The sequence below is a fragment of the Desmodus rotundus genome, chromosome 2, assembly GCF_022682495.2.
Source record: "Desmodus rotundus isolate HL8 chromosome 2, HLdesRot8A.1, whole genome shotgun sequence".
NCBI lineage: Eukaryota > Metazoa > Chordata > Mammalia > Chiroptera > Phyllostomidae > Desmodus > Desmodus rotundus.
The window spans coordinates 190,487,925-190,505,489 of record NC_071388.1 but is presented as its reverse complement, the minus strand read 5'-3'; the positions used below and the strand labels follow the sequence as shown (position 1 = coordinate 190,505,489).

The 17,565-nt window shown below is 35.8% G+C and overlaps 1 protein-coding gene across 24 annotated transcripts in view; it reads left to right on the top strand.

The window, feature by feature from the left end:
- Nucleotides 1-17,565, top strand: part of IKZF2 (IKAROS family zinc finger 2) — a 138,472-nt gene that overhangs the window by 86,018 nt on the left and 34,889 nt on the right. For 20 of the 24 annotated variants that reach the window (XM_053919049.1, XM_053919037.1, XM_053919043.1 and 17 more), the window contains 2 exons: nucleotides 4,568-4,834; nucleotides 11,424-11,591. In XM_053919049.1, coding sequence (XP_053775024.1) covers nucleotides 4,568-4,834; nucleotides 11,424-11,591 — 435 coding nt within the window. The remainder of the gene's footprint in view (nucleotides 1-4,567; nucleotides 4,835-11,423; nucleotides 11,592-17,565) is intronic. The other 4 variants (XM_071220704.1, XM_045197973.2, XM_045197970.2 and 1 more) reach the window with 1 other exon arrangement.

The following is a 17,565-nucleotide window of genomic DNA, read 5'->3' as shown; positions in this document are numbered from 1 at the left end:
AACCACTGTTTAAGATTCAAAAGCATCTCTTTAAGATACCCATTTCTTCAGTTCCCGAAATGGAATGCTGGTAGACTTTATATTCATTAAATATATCATATCAGATGTTGACTAGTTTATGAATATAAATGATGGCAATTCTGTGAAGTTTGTAATCTTTAGTACATCACTTAAAACAAACGTATGGGACAGTTTGCTTATAGATTGGCACATGAAGTAATGCTCTATAAAATCATACTTCAATTGTTTTCTTTTCAATTTCTTCTTTATTTTTTTTTAAATTTTTTATTTCTTTTTAGAGAGGGGAAGGGAGGGAGGAAGAGAAAGAGAGAAACATCAGTGCATGGTTGCCTCTCATGTACCCCCTACTGGGGACCTGGCCCACAACCCAGGCATGTGCCCTGTCTGGGAATAGAACTTGCAACCCTTTGGTTCACAGGCTGGCACTCAATCCACTGAACCACACCAGCAAGGGCTCAATTTTTTTTTAAATGACAATTATGGGATTAAATATGGTAACCAAATAATGTTTACACTGAGTAGAAAAATCTTCCTTCCCAGTAAAAATATCATGGAAGAATTTCTTAGAGTATGGAAAAACCTGTTGAAACAAGGTACAAAATCCAGAAGCCATCATTGAAACCTTAAAAAATTCAGAATTTACATTTAGCATGCATGCTAATAAATAGCGATGAGTAAAAAGATAAACCAAAATGTTTTCAAAACATTTCAAACACAAAGCTAAGTTCCTTAGTATATAAAGCATTTAAATACAGTGAGATAAGACTGACAACCTAGAAAAATGGGCAAAGAGCTTTGATAGTTCTCAAAAAAACCCAAAATTTCAAAATAGAAAATAATGCATAACTTCACTCATAATAAAAAATGCAGATTAAATACTAGAATAAAATACCAATTATTATTTATCAGATTGATAGTTCCTTATGGTTTTATATAATATGCCTATAATATCAATAGAAATAATCTTACATTTCTACTGACAGAACCTATATGAATAAATTACATTTGTAACCTGGAGTATTTGCAGGTATTAAAAAAGAACAATGTAGGTTTCTGGGTACTAATAAGGAAGACATTACAGAGGTCTTTTTAAATGAAGAAAGCAAACTTAGAGTGAGGTGAATGTACACACACAACGCTGAATTAAAAAATGAGCATAATGCTTTCATTTGAGACTACAACTAAGGGATGGTGAACTGTGGGTAGAAAAGGACTTCATTTTTCTTCTTTTATGTTGATTAACTTTTCTCTACTATGTTCATAGATTCTTTTTTTTTCAATAAGTGATTAATTTATTTGATTTCCTCTCATTAAAGTTGACTTCATTGAGGTATATTTTACCCTGTAATTTTTTTTACCTTTTTATTTTCAAACAGTTATCAATTCACAGTAAGTTTCCAAAATAGTACAGAGAGGTCCAAGTCCCCTCCTCCCACTTTCCCCCAATGGTTACACTTTTTATGACATTAGTACAATTATCCAAACTATTTAGAAAATTGGATTGGTAGAATGTGTGTGTATTGTTCTATGCCATTTTATTTCATTTGCGGACTCAGGTAGCTACCACCACAATCCAGATGCAGAATCATTCCACTGTCACAAAGATTTCCTTTTTGTTACCTCTTTATAGTCAGACCCACCCCTTTCCTTCCTACCATCTCTCAGCACTGGCAGCACCGCTAACTAATCTTCGGTCCATCACTGCAATTTTGTCACCTGGAGAACATTATATAAGTGGAGTCATACAGCATGTGACTTTTCTTTAACCTTTTCAGATTGGCACTTTTTTTGTACTTAGCACAAGGCTCTTAAGATCCATCCAAGATTTTGTTTAAACTTATAAAACATGTTTAAAGAAGTAAAATTTGTAAACAATTAAGTAAAACACCTAATTGGTTACTGCCTGCAATACCTCCTATATGCCACAAGTTTCTTGATTTTGTTTGGGATATTAAGATAAATAAAATATTGTTTCTACTTTTTCAAAAATCAGTAAAGTAGTACTGATATGTAAATAGGGTAAAACTCAGTGTAGTAGGCATTCTCTTAGAGATGGGGCCAGAAAGCCTATATATCCCTTTTAAATCTCAGAGTAGTTTACATCCTATAATTTAATTAATCTGCACAAAAACCTTATGGAATAGAGCACTGTCAGTCCAGAGAAAATAGCAGTCAAGCCCATTTTTTAAATATTTACTCATTGAATGCTCACAGCAACTCTGGGAAGAGAGTACCATTATTAACCCCATTTTAATAGAGGACAAAGAGAACTTAGGTAACATGCAGAAGGTGACGCCGCTTGTGCTAAGTGCCATTGCTAGTATTCCAATCCAGATTACAGGACCCTCTGTTTTAATAGCTACACTATTCTGTTCAAACTTTATTCCATAGTCTGAATTCATCTCCACTTTGCAAATGAGAGATCTAAGACTCAGAGGTTAAAGAATTAGTTTAAGACTATACTGCTAGTAAATGTCAAAGCCAGTACTAGAGCCATGTTCTCCTGACTACATCCAGGGATCTCCTGCTTGCATACACTGCCTCCAGTTGGAAGGGGAGTTCCAAGGAGGGGACAGAGGAAGCACCATTTTGGTAGTGCTACCCATCATTAGTACCAATAACAAATCCCAGAATGTGTGGTTTCTCTAAGAAAACAATTGTAATGAAAAGAACTTCCTTTTTATGAAAATGTTTCCTGTACTCAAGCAATACCAAATAATTTGTTTTGCTCAGTAACTGTGATATTATTTCTTAAGAAATGATCAGGATTACTGGATACATAGCTGGTATTCATTTAAAACTTGCGTCTGCTTTGTGAAAAGACTTTGTCAGCAATCCAGAATGAGGGCTGTGTCACCCAAATTCCAACTTTTCTGTGGGATGATCCAAAAACAGCAAACAGAGGGCATCAAATTTCTTAGCAGTCACAAGTGCATGAACGCATGCCATGCTGTTCTTGTCATTCATTGCTTTTCGGTGCGCACATTTTAAAGCTGAAATACGTTGATTTGCAGACTACTGTGTTCCATGGAGAACTTTATTCATATAGGATAAAAAAGCAGAGTAGCTTAAGAGCATGTGAGGTCTGTGTACTCTACCCTGCATTTATACAGCTCTTAATGTATGTATCACAGCTCTGAATGTATGCATTTACCTTGGATAATTGGCCTTGGTGGTGTGCCTTCATGTGTCTAAGACATTTGCTGGATTAAGATCCTGAGTTGTTTCTCTTGCGCCTCTCAGAGACAGGTTTATACATTGACTCTGAAGTAAAACACAGACTATGAAGTGTGTGTGTATGTGTGTGTAAAATGATTGTTAAATTAAGATTAAGCAATATCTAATCTTCTCTCTTCCATAACCCTATCTCAGTTTCAGTAGCTTTAACCACAAACTCGAAAGCCAGAATTATTGGGTTGGCCAAAAAGTCCATCATGTTTTTTCCATATAATAAAAGACACATTTTTCATTTTCACCAATAACTTTATTGATTTGGATATTTTGAGTATGTCAGCTATCTCCTGCTATTAGCTTCTAGTGCATAGAGGCTGGGGTGCTACTAAACATCTTCCAATGCATAAGACAGCCCCACAGCAAAGAATTATTTGCCCAAATATCAATAGTACCAAGAAACTTTATAAACCACTTGTGACACATTTGATCAGTCACAGTACTTTCTCCATACACACAAATCAACTTTTGTGTTTCATTTGCATTTTTACCTTTCTTGAAATAATAAAACATAAAATGCCAACAATGTTGCATATCTTCTTCCATCTTCAATATTTAAATGGCTGCACAAAAATTCACCAACTTTAATGTTTTTTTTCCTAAAATGCACACTGATATGACAGCTGTCACAATAAGTGTAACAAAATTGTTTCAATTGAAGTTAAAGACAACTAAGCTCTAGTAGAGGCATCCTTTGGAAAAAACATAACCAACTTTTTGGCCAACTCAATATTTGGAGACTTGCTTTAGAAGTATATAACTGATTTAATTCATTTATGGGATTTAAAACTGAACAAAACAAATGAACAAATAATAAAAACAAACAAGTGAAAACTCATAGACACAGACAACAGTATGGTGGCTATGAGAGGGAAGAGGGGTGGGGGGCGGATAGTGAGGGCAAAGGGGGTCAAATATATGGTGACGGAAGAAGATTTGACTTTGTAGTGAGCACATAATGCAATACACATGATGCACCATAGAATTGTACACTTGAAACCCATACAATCTTATTTACCAATGTCACCCCAATAAATTTAATTTTAAAATATGGAAAAAAGAAAGAAACGTATGCAGAAATAAAGCTGGTTCTCTTCACACAGAGCTTTCCTGATCCATCTTCACCTTCATGCCAAAGCTTCTCTAAAATCTCAGAGTATAGTATGTGTTAACTTTGCATTGGTGATGGACTATGTTTTACTTTATAGAGCATTTCCAACCATGTTAATAGAACAGCAGTAGATGGAAGGAAGAGAGGTGTAGGTGACAACATAACATGCATTAAAATGTCTCCTTGCTTCTTTTTAAATTACAGCAAATTCAGTAAAGCTAGAAATGCAGAGTGATGAAGAGTGTGACAGGAAACCCCTGAGCCGCGAAGATGATATCAGGGGACATGATGAGGGCAGCAGCCTAGAAGAACCCCTAATTGAGAGCAGCGAGGTGGCCGACAACAGGAAAGTCCAGGAGCTTCAAGGCGAGGGAGGAATCCGGCTTCCGAATGGTAAACTGAAATGTGACGTCTGTGGCATGGTTTGCATTGGGCCCAATGTGCTTATGGTACATAAAAGGAGTCACACTGGTAAGCAGCTGAAAGAATAACCTGATGACTGCCTGTGACATCTGATGTTGATATTACCTGACATCTATTCTCTTTCCTTTTTATTCAGGGGTGGCAATGGTGAAACTACCTTTTCAGAATTCTGCTAGTATTGGATTGCTGAAAAGCAGAGAGTAGCCTGGGTCTTGACTTCCAGCCTTCAAATCTGAATAGCATATCAGGAAAGAAGTTTGGGATTCAGTTTCCACAGCTCTTAATATAGCAATAATATGATAAGGGTTCAAAAGGTAGAGGAGAATTGCATTGTGCAACTTAATCTTTGTGTATTACTATACATATTTTACCATACCCATGGGCAGGTAATACAGTTTTCAGGCTGAGCGTTTGTACTCTAAAACGGAACTCATGCATTTATATAGGGGTGGATCGTTTTCACCCTATCTAGTTAATTTCCTGGAATACAATTTCCAATCAACCTTTGCCTACCATGGGTCTCTGTAATAGGCAGATACTTATTTTCCCTAGTTTGAGGATTTTACCAACTTCCTATATATTTTTTCATAAATCCTGCAAGGAGATAGGTAGAGTGGGTTCAACAAACGGTGGTGGGTGTGCAGGTAGAACCTGTAATCATAAAATAGGGGGAGGAAAAAGACCTCCAATTAATTTAATATATACTAAAAGTATATAAAAAGTCTAAGAGACTTGAGTCATGTGAAAAACCAGCCAAATAAGAAGGCCTTATTTAAATCTGTATACATCCTTTGGCAAAACATTTTTATTTTTTTTAAAAAATCAGCAATTTGATTGTGGCAGATAAAAAACTCTTAAAAAAATTTTCAAGTTCATATGAAAATTGATTTAAAAATAACTCTAGCTTTAACTATAATGCAAAGTAGTATTATTTAGCAAAATACTAATAACATACTCAGAGCTTTAAAATATGAGACTCTTCTGGAAGAGAAATAAATTATAATAAAGACATTGATTTAAAATACTTATTTGTAAATAATCGACTTCATAAGTCAGTGCTTAAAACATGAGAGATACAAGGTACATTGAAGTTTGTAGTCTAAACCTCTCATTTACACTGGAAGAAACTGAAGCCCAAAAGGGTCAAGTGATTTATCCATTGTCCCTTATGTTGCGAAGGGCATTGTGAGGCTAGAGCCAATTTCGTGATACCCAGTGTGGGCTTGTTCAAATATGCTATGCTTGGTAACCTGCATTTTATGATGGGGTATTACTATAAGGCTAATATCTTAAAAATTATAGTGAGAAGTTACATGTTAAAATCAGTGTTAATTTAATCAAAATCATCAACTTTATAAGGATTAAAGATTACTCCAACCATATAGGCAGTAACATTTTTACTTTTTGTTTTGTTTTGAATTTTCTTTTTAAATATTTTTATTTAAAATTTTATATTAATAATATTTATAATCTAGTGCAAATTTTTTCTTTAATTTTTAAAAATGTCTTACAGAAGAATTAAAAGGTCAAGATTGAACACCATATTTGATAAGATAAAAAAGGAAAAGACTATGAAATAATGAATCTATGCCCATGAAATCATTCTAACTGCAGTTCTGAAAGAAGAGTTGCACAAATTTATAATGTATTCATTATCTCCGACAGATTATACTAAGGAAGGTGATACCCATTCAGATGTCTAACTTCTCCCATCTAAAACATACAAACTAAACAAAATTAGTGTAATGACTTCCAGTTGAGTTGTCTATAGTGTTCATTTGGAGGCTGAAAAGTATACTACAAACAATTTTTGTAAAATTTTAATAAACCTTTTGTGGTCTAAATTAAGAAAATTCAAAGAACTTGAGGATGCCCTTTTGAAAATTTGGGTTAATCAATGTTTCACTGTCTGCAGCAATTTTCACGAGGATTGTTGACATGTAAACAGTAATAATTACCTACCCCACTGTCATTTGATATTTACTACTGTAGTAGAGTTGAATTATTTTGATTCTGAAATCTTCTAATTAACATGGAAAATATTTCTAAATAGTTATGAAGATTTCCCTAAGTCCTAGGAGATTCACTCAGCTAGTAAAGGCAAGGAGAATGGACTAAATAAACCAAAGTACTCTTGCAACTGTGTGAACCTTTTACTGTTAATGAATATTTATCAGAGTATTATAAAAATTCTTACACATTCCTCAAATATGGAAGGTTTTGTTAAAGTAATCGTCATTCATAGAGGGGCTTGGTATATCTGCCACATTGTTGACCTTGAAATGGTGATATATTTTTAAATTAGCTATTTTTATACATATTTCTGCTGATTCCGCTTACGTACCTGAGTGGGTCATGACATTTTCTACACCATTTTAGTACTAGAATAGAATATCTACTTTTATTTCTTTAATTTAAACTAGATGGAAAATATGCAGTCAGAATCTAGTCACTAAATGTTTTCTCCTTAATACCATGAACTGCTGGGTTCACTTTAGAACTTCTACCTCTCACCAATTAATTAGAGCTCGTATAAATGGCACTGTCTTAAATCTTTGTCAAGCCTTTGGAAAACATATGTTTTTGTGTTTTTAGCTCAAACCTACCTAATATAAAATTCATAATGAAAAAAGATACACAACCACCCAATTCATTAAATGACATGGAGTATCAGATCAAATTCGCTTCTTCTTTTTCACTCTACTAAAGTGCCAATTCCAGTATCTTATTAATGGGTTGGTGTTATTTCTTTGGTATTGTTACTTTAGTAGGTAATCAGGTAATATTGTCATCGGATACTCCAGGCACTCTTTGCTGGGAATACAGGGAGAAGAAAAGAAGTAGGGGCAATAAATCAATTTATGCATACCTAAACACAAATTGATGTAAACATTATAAATATAGAATATTCTTAATTTTGCCCCTCTTCAGGGAGAGTCCTCCCATGTTTGTAACTTCAAGTTTTCATCACTGTATTTTATACATTTCAGCTTTGTGGCGCCATTCTCTTGCTCCAAAGCCCTGTCTCCAGGCGCTTGGGATTTTCACATTCACAGTTCGACACAGGGACACCCTCTGTTGTGATTCACCAAAGCAAACTGATGCATGTACTCCTGCATTCCAATGTTTATGAAAGTACCTAAAATGTTGAAATATAATTTACTTATTCCATTATAAGCATAATAGATAACTTCATCCAGTGAATAACTAAAAAGGGTCCTTGATGATATTAATAGATAAATTTATAAAAACAAAAAACAGAATGAGAATGGATTCACAATGGTTAATCCGGACTTTTGTATCCACCTACAGGAGGGTTAGTTATCACTGATGCAATAGCCTTCTTTGATTTTTTTAATTTAATTGCTCCATAATGTCACTAATGTGTTTCATAAATTTGTGGGCTTTTCCCAAAATGTGTTTTTATTTACACCTGAAGAAGGACATTATTAGGGTTTTCAGACAAGGTCTAAACTGACTTAAAAAGGACCCATTGACTCAGTCTGTTTATTAAACAGATTATTAAAAAAGAAATAATTGAGATGTGTTATTTCAAGTTACATAGACAATATAGGTAGTTAACTGAACTTTTTACTTAATTTTCAAATCATTTTACACATTTCTGTAATGCCTAGGACAGAGAAACTCCAAATCATTTAATAAATGGATTGCTCGCATTTTACAGGAACAGCTTTTTAGAAAAAATTAGTCAATCTACTTATTTTTGATTTGTTATTAAACAGATTTGGACATGACTCCTGTATTTGGATTATTCCTAGAGTATAATGATGTATACAAAAAAGAAGTCTCAGACGTCAAACTCTGTTTTCATCTTTGACTCCAGTAGTAGTGTCACCGAGGGTTTTCAGTGTAATTCCAACTAGATTTAGTGTGGAACACATGCAAAAAATGTAGAGGATTGTGGAAAAAATTATTATTTACATAATCAAGAAATTAAGAGTAGTTAAGCATATTGCAGCCCGAAATGAGTAAAGCTATAGAATTATTATCCAAGAATTTTTTAAAAATCTAGACAATTCATGTAAAGCAGGTCTGTATTTTTCAAAGATCCATCTGATTGAAATCAAAGTACATTATTAACATTGCCTCTTCCCTCTATTCAAAATGGGAACAGGGCTGTTCACCCTCAGCATGCTTCTTTCTTTACTTTCCAAGGCCAGGGGAGCACAGGAAATGCCTCCACACTAATTCTTATGCACGCAGCAATACGGCAAGATTTCCTGACACACCTAAACCCCTTTTGTTTCTCCTATTCCTTTAAGGATGGCTATATAAATTCAAAAGCAATTCTTATTAAAAAGTATTTGAAGGTATCTAGAGTATTTTGCAAATGTAAAAACTAAATCACCCTGTCATTAGTCCCATAAACTCAATTAGATGAATTTAAAAATTATTTTAAAAGAGTCATTCTTATTCTTTTTTAGTTTTTGATTAGCATTATATTGAATAATAAAGTCAGTTCTCTAAATTGGGGATCTTAAAATATTTCAGTTGTAGGAGTTAATCAAGAAAATCTGATTAACATGCTAGGGGAGTATTTTCCAAAGGCAAACATGATTTCAATGTTTTTGTTCACTACCCTAATTTAACTCATTTTAAAGTTCTTGCACACTGATTTCTTACTTGCCTGGGCAACCCTGCATAGACAGACTTCAAAAGTAAAATAAAAGTGAAAAATAAAATATTTGGAGTGAAAATTCTAATTTAAATTTGCTGTTTTCCTACTGTCTAAAAAGTTAATTTCATGGAGAAAGTGCCTCCTTCTTTCTTTTTATTACTATTTCCATGGCAGGGTTGGGTAGTAGAAAACCCAGATTTTAAAGTTGTAGAACGCTATTCCATTGGGAAAAAAGTCAAAGACTTCAATTTATATGTGTGTTACATGTGTGTTCATGTGTGTGTGCATATGTATGTGTAAAATAAAAAAGGTTTACCAAATTAGATTTATTTTAAATTGTTGACTATTTTTAAGACAGTTAATGAGAGGTTTTATGTCAAGTATTTTTTTAAAACTTACTTCATGTTGATTTAATTTGCCAGTTTTAGCAAATGAATCAAAAAAGTTAATTATGGTTAAACATAAGGCAACTTTAACATGACAAATACTTTTTTCAACCTAATAATCATTATAGGACATTTTGCCAACTTAGTTTATGAGATCTCCAGATTTCTTAAGAAAACAACTTAACTTTTTCTACATACAGAGAGACCACAGTTTTTGATGTGTATCTTACTACATTTCAAAATGAGCAAGTACGACATAACTTGAGATACACCTGATTTATCCATGTTTAATTTCTTTAGTGTTTCTATCAAATATGCAGTGGCAGCTGTTAGGAAGGGACCAGTTTATTTTCTTTGTGAATTTTAGATTTTTTTTTCTTTTTTTGCATTCATTATATTAAAAGTCCCACCAAAATGTAGAGGTTTTATTATTTACTATTATTATAAATGTTTCAGTTAGCTATATAAAACATGACAATTCAGTTCAAAAAATTTTTAAACTATTAAAATTGTAGTAATTATCTAACTTCAAGTACAGAAGTGGTCCAGTTCAGTCAAAATGGAATTGTTTTTTTAATTTTATTTTTATTCCAAACTTTGAGCTTTAATATGTTATATTTATACTATTTATTAATTTACAGTATGTTTCATGTCTATCTTTAGAAATAGACAAACTTAAATAATAGAGTTTTCTTCATGGTTTAATTAGCTGAGTCTGATCCGCACGCCTGTTCTACTGCTTCATCGACACTATGGTTGCTGATGCCAGCTGGTTGCTGACAACAAAGTGAACGGATAATTACAGCTGAACAGCTTTATAGCAATATCAGTAATAGGAGGAAAAATGCCTATCAAACAGATGATTTTCACAACAAAAAGAAATGCCTGAATGAATAATTTTCATGGATTTTCCCTGATTATATAAGGAAGTTTTGCCAAGGCCCTTCCTGTGACTGGAACTGAGAGACCTGAGCTGTACTTGGAGGTTTTGTGGTAATGGGCTTTGTAACCTGGTTCAGTCACTGAACCTCTTGTCCCCTGACAAGAAAATTATCAACTAAATGAGAGAATTAGACTAAAGGTGCCTTTCAACTGAAAATGTATGTGATTTCTAATGAGAGCATGGTACAGTTAAGGAAAACAAGATATAGTCGATCTGACCAAGAATCAGCTTGGGTACTTCTAAACTCTGTGACTATCATCAGATACTTTTATACTTGAACTTCAGTTCCTTCATTTATAAACTGGAACCATAGATACCTGATTGGGTATATCATTATGAGGACTGAAATACTATATGTAAAGCAACCAGCAGCATCAGTAAAGCGATGACACCTAGTCATTCAATCACTTGTCAATCCTGTTACTGTTATTCTTTTGAATCAATGACAGGGATTCTGTAAAATTTATATGAAGGCAGAAAACTACACTTGACCTAAAACTTGAGACTTCAGGTTTGAAAAGCAAATTCTAGGAAGGTAAAAGTTTAGAAGACCTCGCAGGGAGATGAATATTCTCAGCACGAGGGTCTGGCTCTAGTTAACAGTGTATGGCGAATTAGTCCCGTGCATATAACCTACTTGGCCTTTCTCATCTCTTTTCCTTTTCCCAGGTGAACGTCCCTTCCACTGTAACCAGTGTGGGGCTTCTTTTACTCAGAAGGGCAATCTTCTGAGACACATCAAGTTACACTCTGGAGAGAAGCCGTTCAAATGCCCTTTCTGTAGCTATGCGTGTAGAAGAAGGGATGCTCTCACAGGACACCTCAGGACCCACTCTGGTAAGTGTCGGCAACGCTCTGAGAAGAAAGCTGAAGTCTGAGAGTTCAGGAGAGTGCTGTGGATAAGACAAAGTAACTTACAGCTTTGGTACATAGCTAGGAATGACCTAGACAGTATTTGTATTTGTGTGCTTTGAAAAACCGGTAAACGTTGCAAGATGCACGTGGCCCGTATGGATTTGGAAAAGGGAGCACTGTCAACCGAAGTCTGTTATTTGAAGCCACTGAAGTAAGAAAGCAGCTGTTATATAGGTTTTCTCTGATTTTTTAATTTTATAATTAGTAACCCAATAATTATGATTAATTCAGGATAATGTGAAATATCTTTACATGCTGATGATACCTTTCATTGAGATGAAAGATGTGATTTTTTATTATTATTTTTTGACTGATTATAGCACCCAGGCTGGGACCTCAGTGGGCAGTCAAATATTGCTATTTTTAAACTTGAAAATATTATGCTCATTAGAAACTAGGCTATTGAAATATACTATATTTCCCTTTAACTCTTGTTCTTGTTGTTGTTTTAACTCTCAAACGGTAGTCACTGGATGCTTTCTGCATTTATTCTCTGCATCATAAATCATCATTAAAATCTGGAATAGGTTTGATTTTTTTTAAATGCCAGAATATAGTACCTAAAAGAGAAAGAATGATTAGAAATTTGAATGATTCTCATTTGACTTTTAGCGTGAATTGCCATAACCAAGAAGTTAAAGGTGGAAAATTAATATAGAATGCTCTCAAGCTAGTTTTATATGCTCCTTCTATTTCTAGTGACATTAACATTTAATTTTGTTACAAAGCTATGATGAAAGTGATGTGTTCACTTACACTGACAAATGTGTTAGAGAGTCCTGTGGACTGTGAGGTAATGATTGTATTATCTTTCTGTACATTTTTTCCTATTAAGTCTTAAAGTTTTATCTAGTCTTTTAACATGAATGTGAAATATGTAAAACTATTTAGATATTAACTCAAATTTGGGGCAGTTACAGAAAAATGAAATTAATGCAGTCATTAAAACAAAATACTTTATATATTTTACTTTCATTTCTGACTCAAAGTAATTCATTTATTTCCAATGATGATATTTTATATTTTATTTTGAAATTAGGCTATGAAAACTATATCTGAAAGTGATGTTTTATTATAAAAATCATTATCTATCATAAGATTAAGACATGACAATTATTTTTTTTAGCTAGCCATGTACTCTGGCTTATTAACATGTTATCAAATTGCCCAAGGGTTATATAAAACATAGCTTTTCACAAACATATCTATTACATGAAGTTGAGGCAAAAATAATTTAAAATATCTATTATATATTTTTTAAAATGTGCTGCTTTTAATATTATGGTCTAGTGTACACATGTTTCTTTACCTGGTGATCGGTATCTTCTTAGAAGGTTCAATGCCTGGTGGCACCTCTGGAAGGCATTCGATATTCATCTTGATTTCCGTTTCCTTGCGTTCCGTTTTGTTCTTTTCACAGATTTTTCCCTGTGGGTGGTGTCTCACAAGTGAAACAACTTGGTTTTTGTGTTAGATTGAGCTGGGCAGTTTCAGTTAGCTTCGCTATGCAAATTAGGCATGGCCCATCTGAAGCATCTGGTTGGTGGGTGATAAAGTGAGGGGAGGGAGAGATGTCCCTCCAAAAGTAGGCGCACTCATTAGCTTTGGCCAAGCCAGACCCTTAACATTATTTACATGGTTCTGTGTAATTGTAAAGTTTGTGTGTATAAATTGAAGCTGTTTCTGTGAAACTGTGTATTTTATAAATAAATATATTGCTACTTTGAGGTTCCCCCCCAAAATCATGGCCCCTATAAATACAATCATGCTGATTTTGCAGTTTGGTATATAAAGGCATGATTTTTGCTAATATAAATAGCAAATTCAAACCAGCTAATTAAAGTGAGTTTAATGGAGTGAGAGGGAGAGAAGGTTGTCATTCAGCTACTGCATCATCAAGGAGTGATATTAATTCAGTCACCCTTCCAACTGGAATCTAAAATATTAGCCATCACCAGTGCTTTTCGTAATAGGTGAAACATGAAACAAAGCTGCTGAAGTCTGTGCTTCTCTCGTTGGTCAGGAAGCTTGAATTGATCATCACAGCGTTCTTCTTCCATTACCCATCCTAGCTTCCCCTTAGGCCCTGGACAGGTTTCTTTATCTGATGGGTGACCCAAACCTTAATTTCTACAAGTACTGTGGTCCTGCCTTTGTTTTACAATAACCAGGATTATTGAGCAAGTTTATTTTAAAGAAGTGCTCTAGTGAATCTCCCGAATTCCAAACACAGTTGTCTTTGCCCCTATCATAGAGAAATAACCCCATATCATCTTAGTATCCAGAAAAATCAACCAGTAGCCCACTTCTCTCCCTATAGTTCAGCAGCTTGAAATGTCCCAGAAAACCAGGAAGTAGTCTCTGCTTCCAAAACAACAGTACCAGAACTCTAATCCACGGTGGAAACATTCTTCCCAATGGCACTGAGGTCTCCAAAACCACCAATCCCGAGATTTCAGCACAGGGAGAAAAATCCTTTAAATGAGTTATTGGATATATTTGTGTTGTGGCCATTCCTACCTTAACTTCTTTGTTCTCAGACTCATGCATTGTGGCTGTGGAGGAGACGGCATTAGGGATATATCATATCCTATAAAACACACCCAAGCTTCTCACAGCAGGAAACCACACGTGGACCACTCCACTGGTAGGCCATTTTAGCCCTCTGTTTAGCCAGGTGATTCTGGATCACAGAACTTGAAGCATGGCCAGTGGAATGTATAGGTTTGAGCCCATTGCTCTATTTCCTTTGCCATAAAATGTGTTTCCTGGTTGAAAGGAATATTTTAAGAAATACCATGGTACTTAATTAAGACATTCTGTTAAATCCAGGTGTAGAGGAGCTTGCAAAAGTATTGAAGGAAAGGAACATAAATCTGTATCCAGAATATCTATTACATCTATGAGGATAAATTTCTCCCTCCCTCATATTGCAAGCTGCCCAATGCCACCTCCTTGCTACCAATTGATGTTAATCTTCCTGGGATAGTCAGGGTCTCCACTTTAGAAAGCTGTGTGGTCAGCACTGGTGGTAGTAAATTGGTCATAGAGCGGGAAAAGTCTGTGTTGTTGAATCCATAACATAGCTTTCCCCTTGTCACTTCGTACGTGGGCCACTTCCTTGAGCAGGCACAACAGTAGCTAAGACAAGACTCTGACCGACATTCGTAAAATAGATGGTCTGATTGGTTTGGGTCACGCATCAGATACTCCTGTCCAGGTTACTGAGAGCCTTCTCCACAGTGGATACCTTCTAGAGGGTATCACATGGGACATGTCATCACACTCTGTACCGATTCTGAGAGGCTCATTCCTATAACTCTCTCTTAGGCCTTCTAGCACCAATTTTTTAGTCTTGTTCTTCCAAGTCCTTGACCATATGGCCATACCAGGTGTCTTACCTTAGATAGCTCTCCTCCCATGAAGGGTGTACAGTCTAAAATTCTGCTGGGGGTATCCTTTCACTGTTGTATTTCAGGGCCAGTGCCCCTCAGTGAGCCTGAAACACAGTGATTACAGCTCATACCAAATACCATGCCCTCTGTTTACAGCCAGGTCCACACAGTCTCATTCTCCATGTATTAGTCAGAGAACACCCCATGGGGCCATACATGTGGTTTGAGGAGGGATTGTGGAGCAGTGGTAGCAGGTATCAGGAATGCCTGAGCTGCTTATAAAGTTAACTTGGGCTTCCCAAACCTGCATGGTCCCAGTTGCATTTACAATGAAATGCTCTTGTGGACATCTTATCCAATGTTATACTGAATCAGATAACACCTAGTTCATTTTTTTGTCATTTGGGCCACATAGTCAATGGAGTTCGGTGGCTGAGTACTCTCAGTGTTAAACAGAGTCCAATATGAAATTAGAACAGAGTTTTAAGGAGAATAGTTAGCCCTGGCTGGTTGGTTCAGTTGGTTGGAGTGTTGTCCCGTAAACCGAAAGGTCATGGGGTTCAATTCCCAGTGAGGGCATGTGCCTACATTGTGGATTTGGTCCCCAGTCGGGGCACATGCAAGAGGCAACTGATTGATGTTTCTCACATCGATGTTTCTCTTCCCCCGTCTCTCTTTCCCTCCCTTCTTCTTTCTCTAAAATCAATAAGCATGTCCTTAGGTAAGGATTTAAAAAGGGGGGGAGAATAGTTATTGGTTGTATGTGTTTGATTGTATGTGTTTTCTTCAAAAAAAAAAAAAAAACCCAAAACAGTTCTGCACTCTGATCCCTCTGTTGACAGAGAGAGATATTTCACAGCCACAAACATTTCCAAAAATCACTGCATTTCTGGATCTTAGAGCCAAAGGCATAGGATAGCTTTCATCATAGCAGAGGTATGTGCTGCAGATCCTTTCCTCCCCGCCAGTCCTCTCTCAGCGCTGACAGCCTGTGGAATACCTGGTACGTGCATCAGAGCAGCATACCCCATGTGCAGTATCTTTTTCCAAAGTCCAAAGAATGCACTGCATTTGTGCCTTCTCCTGCACGATATGTGCAAGGGGCAGCAATCTGCCATTGGCTCTAGAGGATCACTTTCAACATGCCCAGGCCACTAGGCCCGTAACATTTCACCAGTGCTGCAAGTCTCTGGACTTTTCCGGGAGCTTATCTCCGGTCCTCCAGCATGTATCTTCCTGAGGCATCTTAGGTATTTACCATTTCCTGCTCATCAAGTCCAATCAGTATACCATGTTCCAGCTAGATGTTCTGTGAGATGTCAAGATGAACAAGATTTCTTTGGACTATATTATGACAAAGAGAGGAGAGTTGACCTAACCCTCAGGTAAGATAGTGAAAGTATGCCGTTCCTGTAATGCAAAGGCAAACTGCTTCTGATTATCTTTGTTGATAAGGCATTATTTTAAAAAGAAATTGTTAATACCTTCATACCTGGTGTCAGGGGCTATTTTAATATGATCCAGTGAAGATACTGGAGCTAGAAGTGCATCTGCAGTTGGCATTATGAGGTCATTAAGTCTGCTCTCATCCACAGAACCATCTAGATCTTACATTAGCCTAAAAAACAACAACCAAAAAAACAGTTTAAATGGGTATGTTTTAGGAATCACCACCTCAACATCTTTCAGTTTGTTACTGTCTTGGGAGAGGTGAAATTCTAGGGCTGTGCTCTCCGATGTGGTAGCCATGAGCGACATGTGGCTATTAATCACCTAAATATGCTAGTGCACATGTTGAAATATTTTTGATTAAATGAAACACAGGGGAGGGCAAAAGTAGGTTTATAGTTGTGAGTATGGGAAACAGTTAATAAAGCTGTCGTAATAACCTGCATGCCTTTCTCCACATGAGTAACTGCAAACCTACTGTTGCCCACCCCGTCCATTTAAATCAGGGAGCCCAGATCTGTTTGCACGTCCAGCCCAGCGAAGACGGTTACCATAAAGATCTTTCAGCACGCTGGTTCTTTCCTCATCTGTGTAATTGTTTGGTTAAGGGTGTATCCCACAGGCCCTTCCAGGGGTGCGGTAAGGATAGATTGAACAGGATGCAATAAGGATAGGTTGAACAGGATGATTCATAATATATACTTTCCAATATTCTTACTTGAGCCTTTGGATTTATTACACTTTGATCTGCCAGGAAAGTTTTGGTGTTTCAACTTCTTACTTACTATGTAAGCCTTCACTGAATCAAGGATGCAGTTAATCAGTCAGCCCTACCTCTTCTAGGCAATATGCTAAACCTCAAATCCCAGATGAATGCACATATATTGATACATGTGGCCCGATCGAGCATTTTAGTTCATTTTTTGGTATAAAACTCTTAGAATCAATCTCCTCTATTCCCCTACCTGCTAGCTAGACTCCTGCTGGTACAAACTGACAAAGTTTTATAAATCTTTCAGTGAATAGGATGTCATTTCCTAGATCAGGTCTTG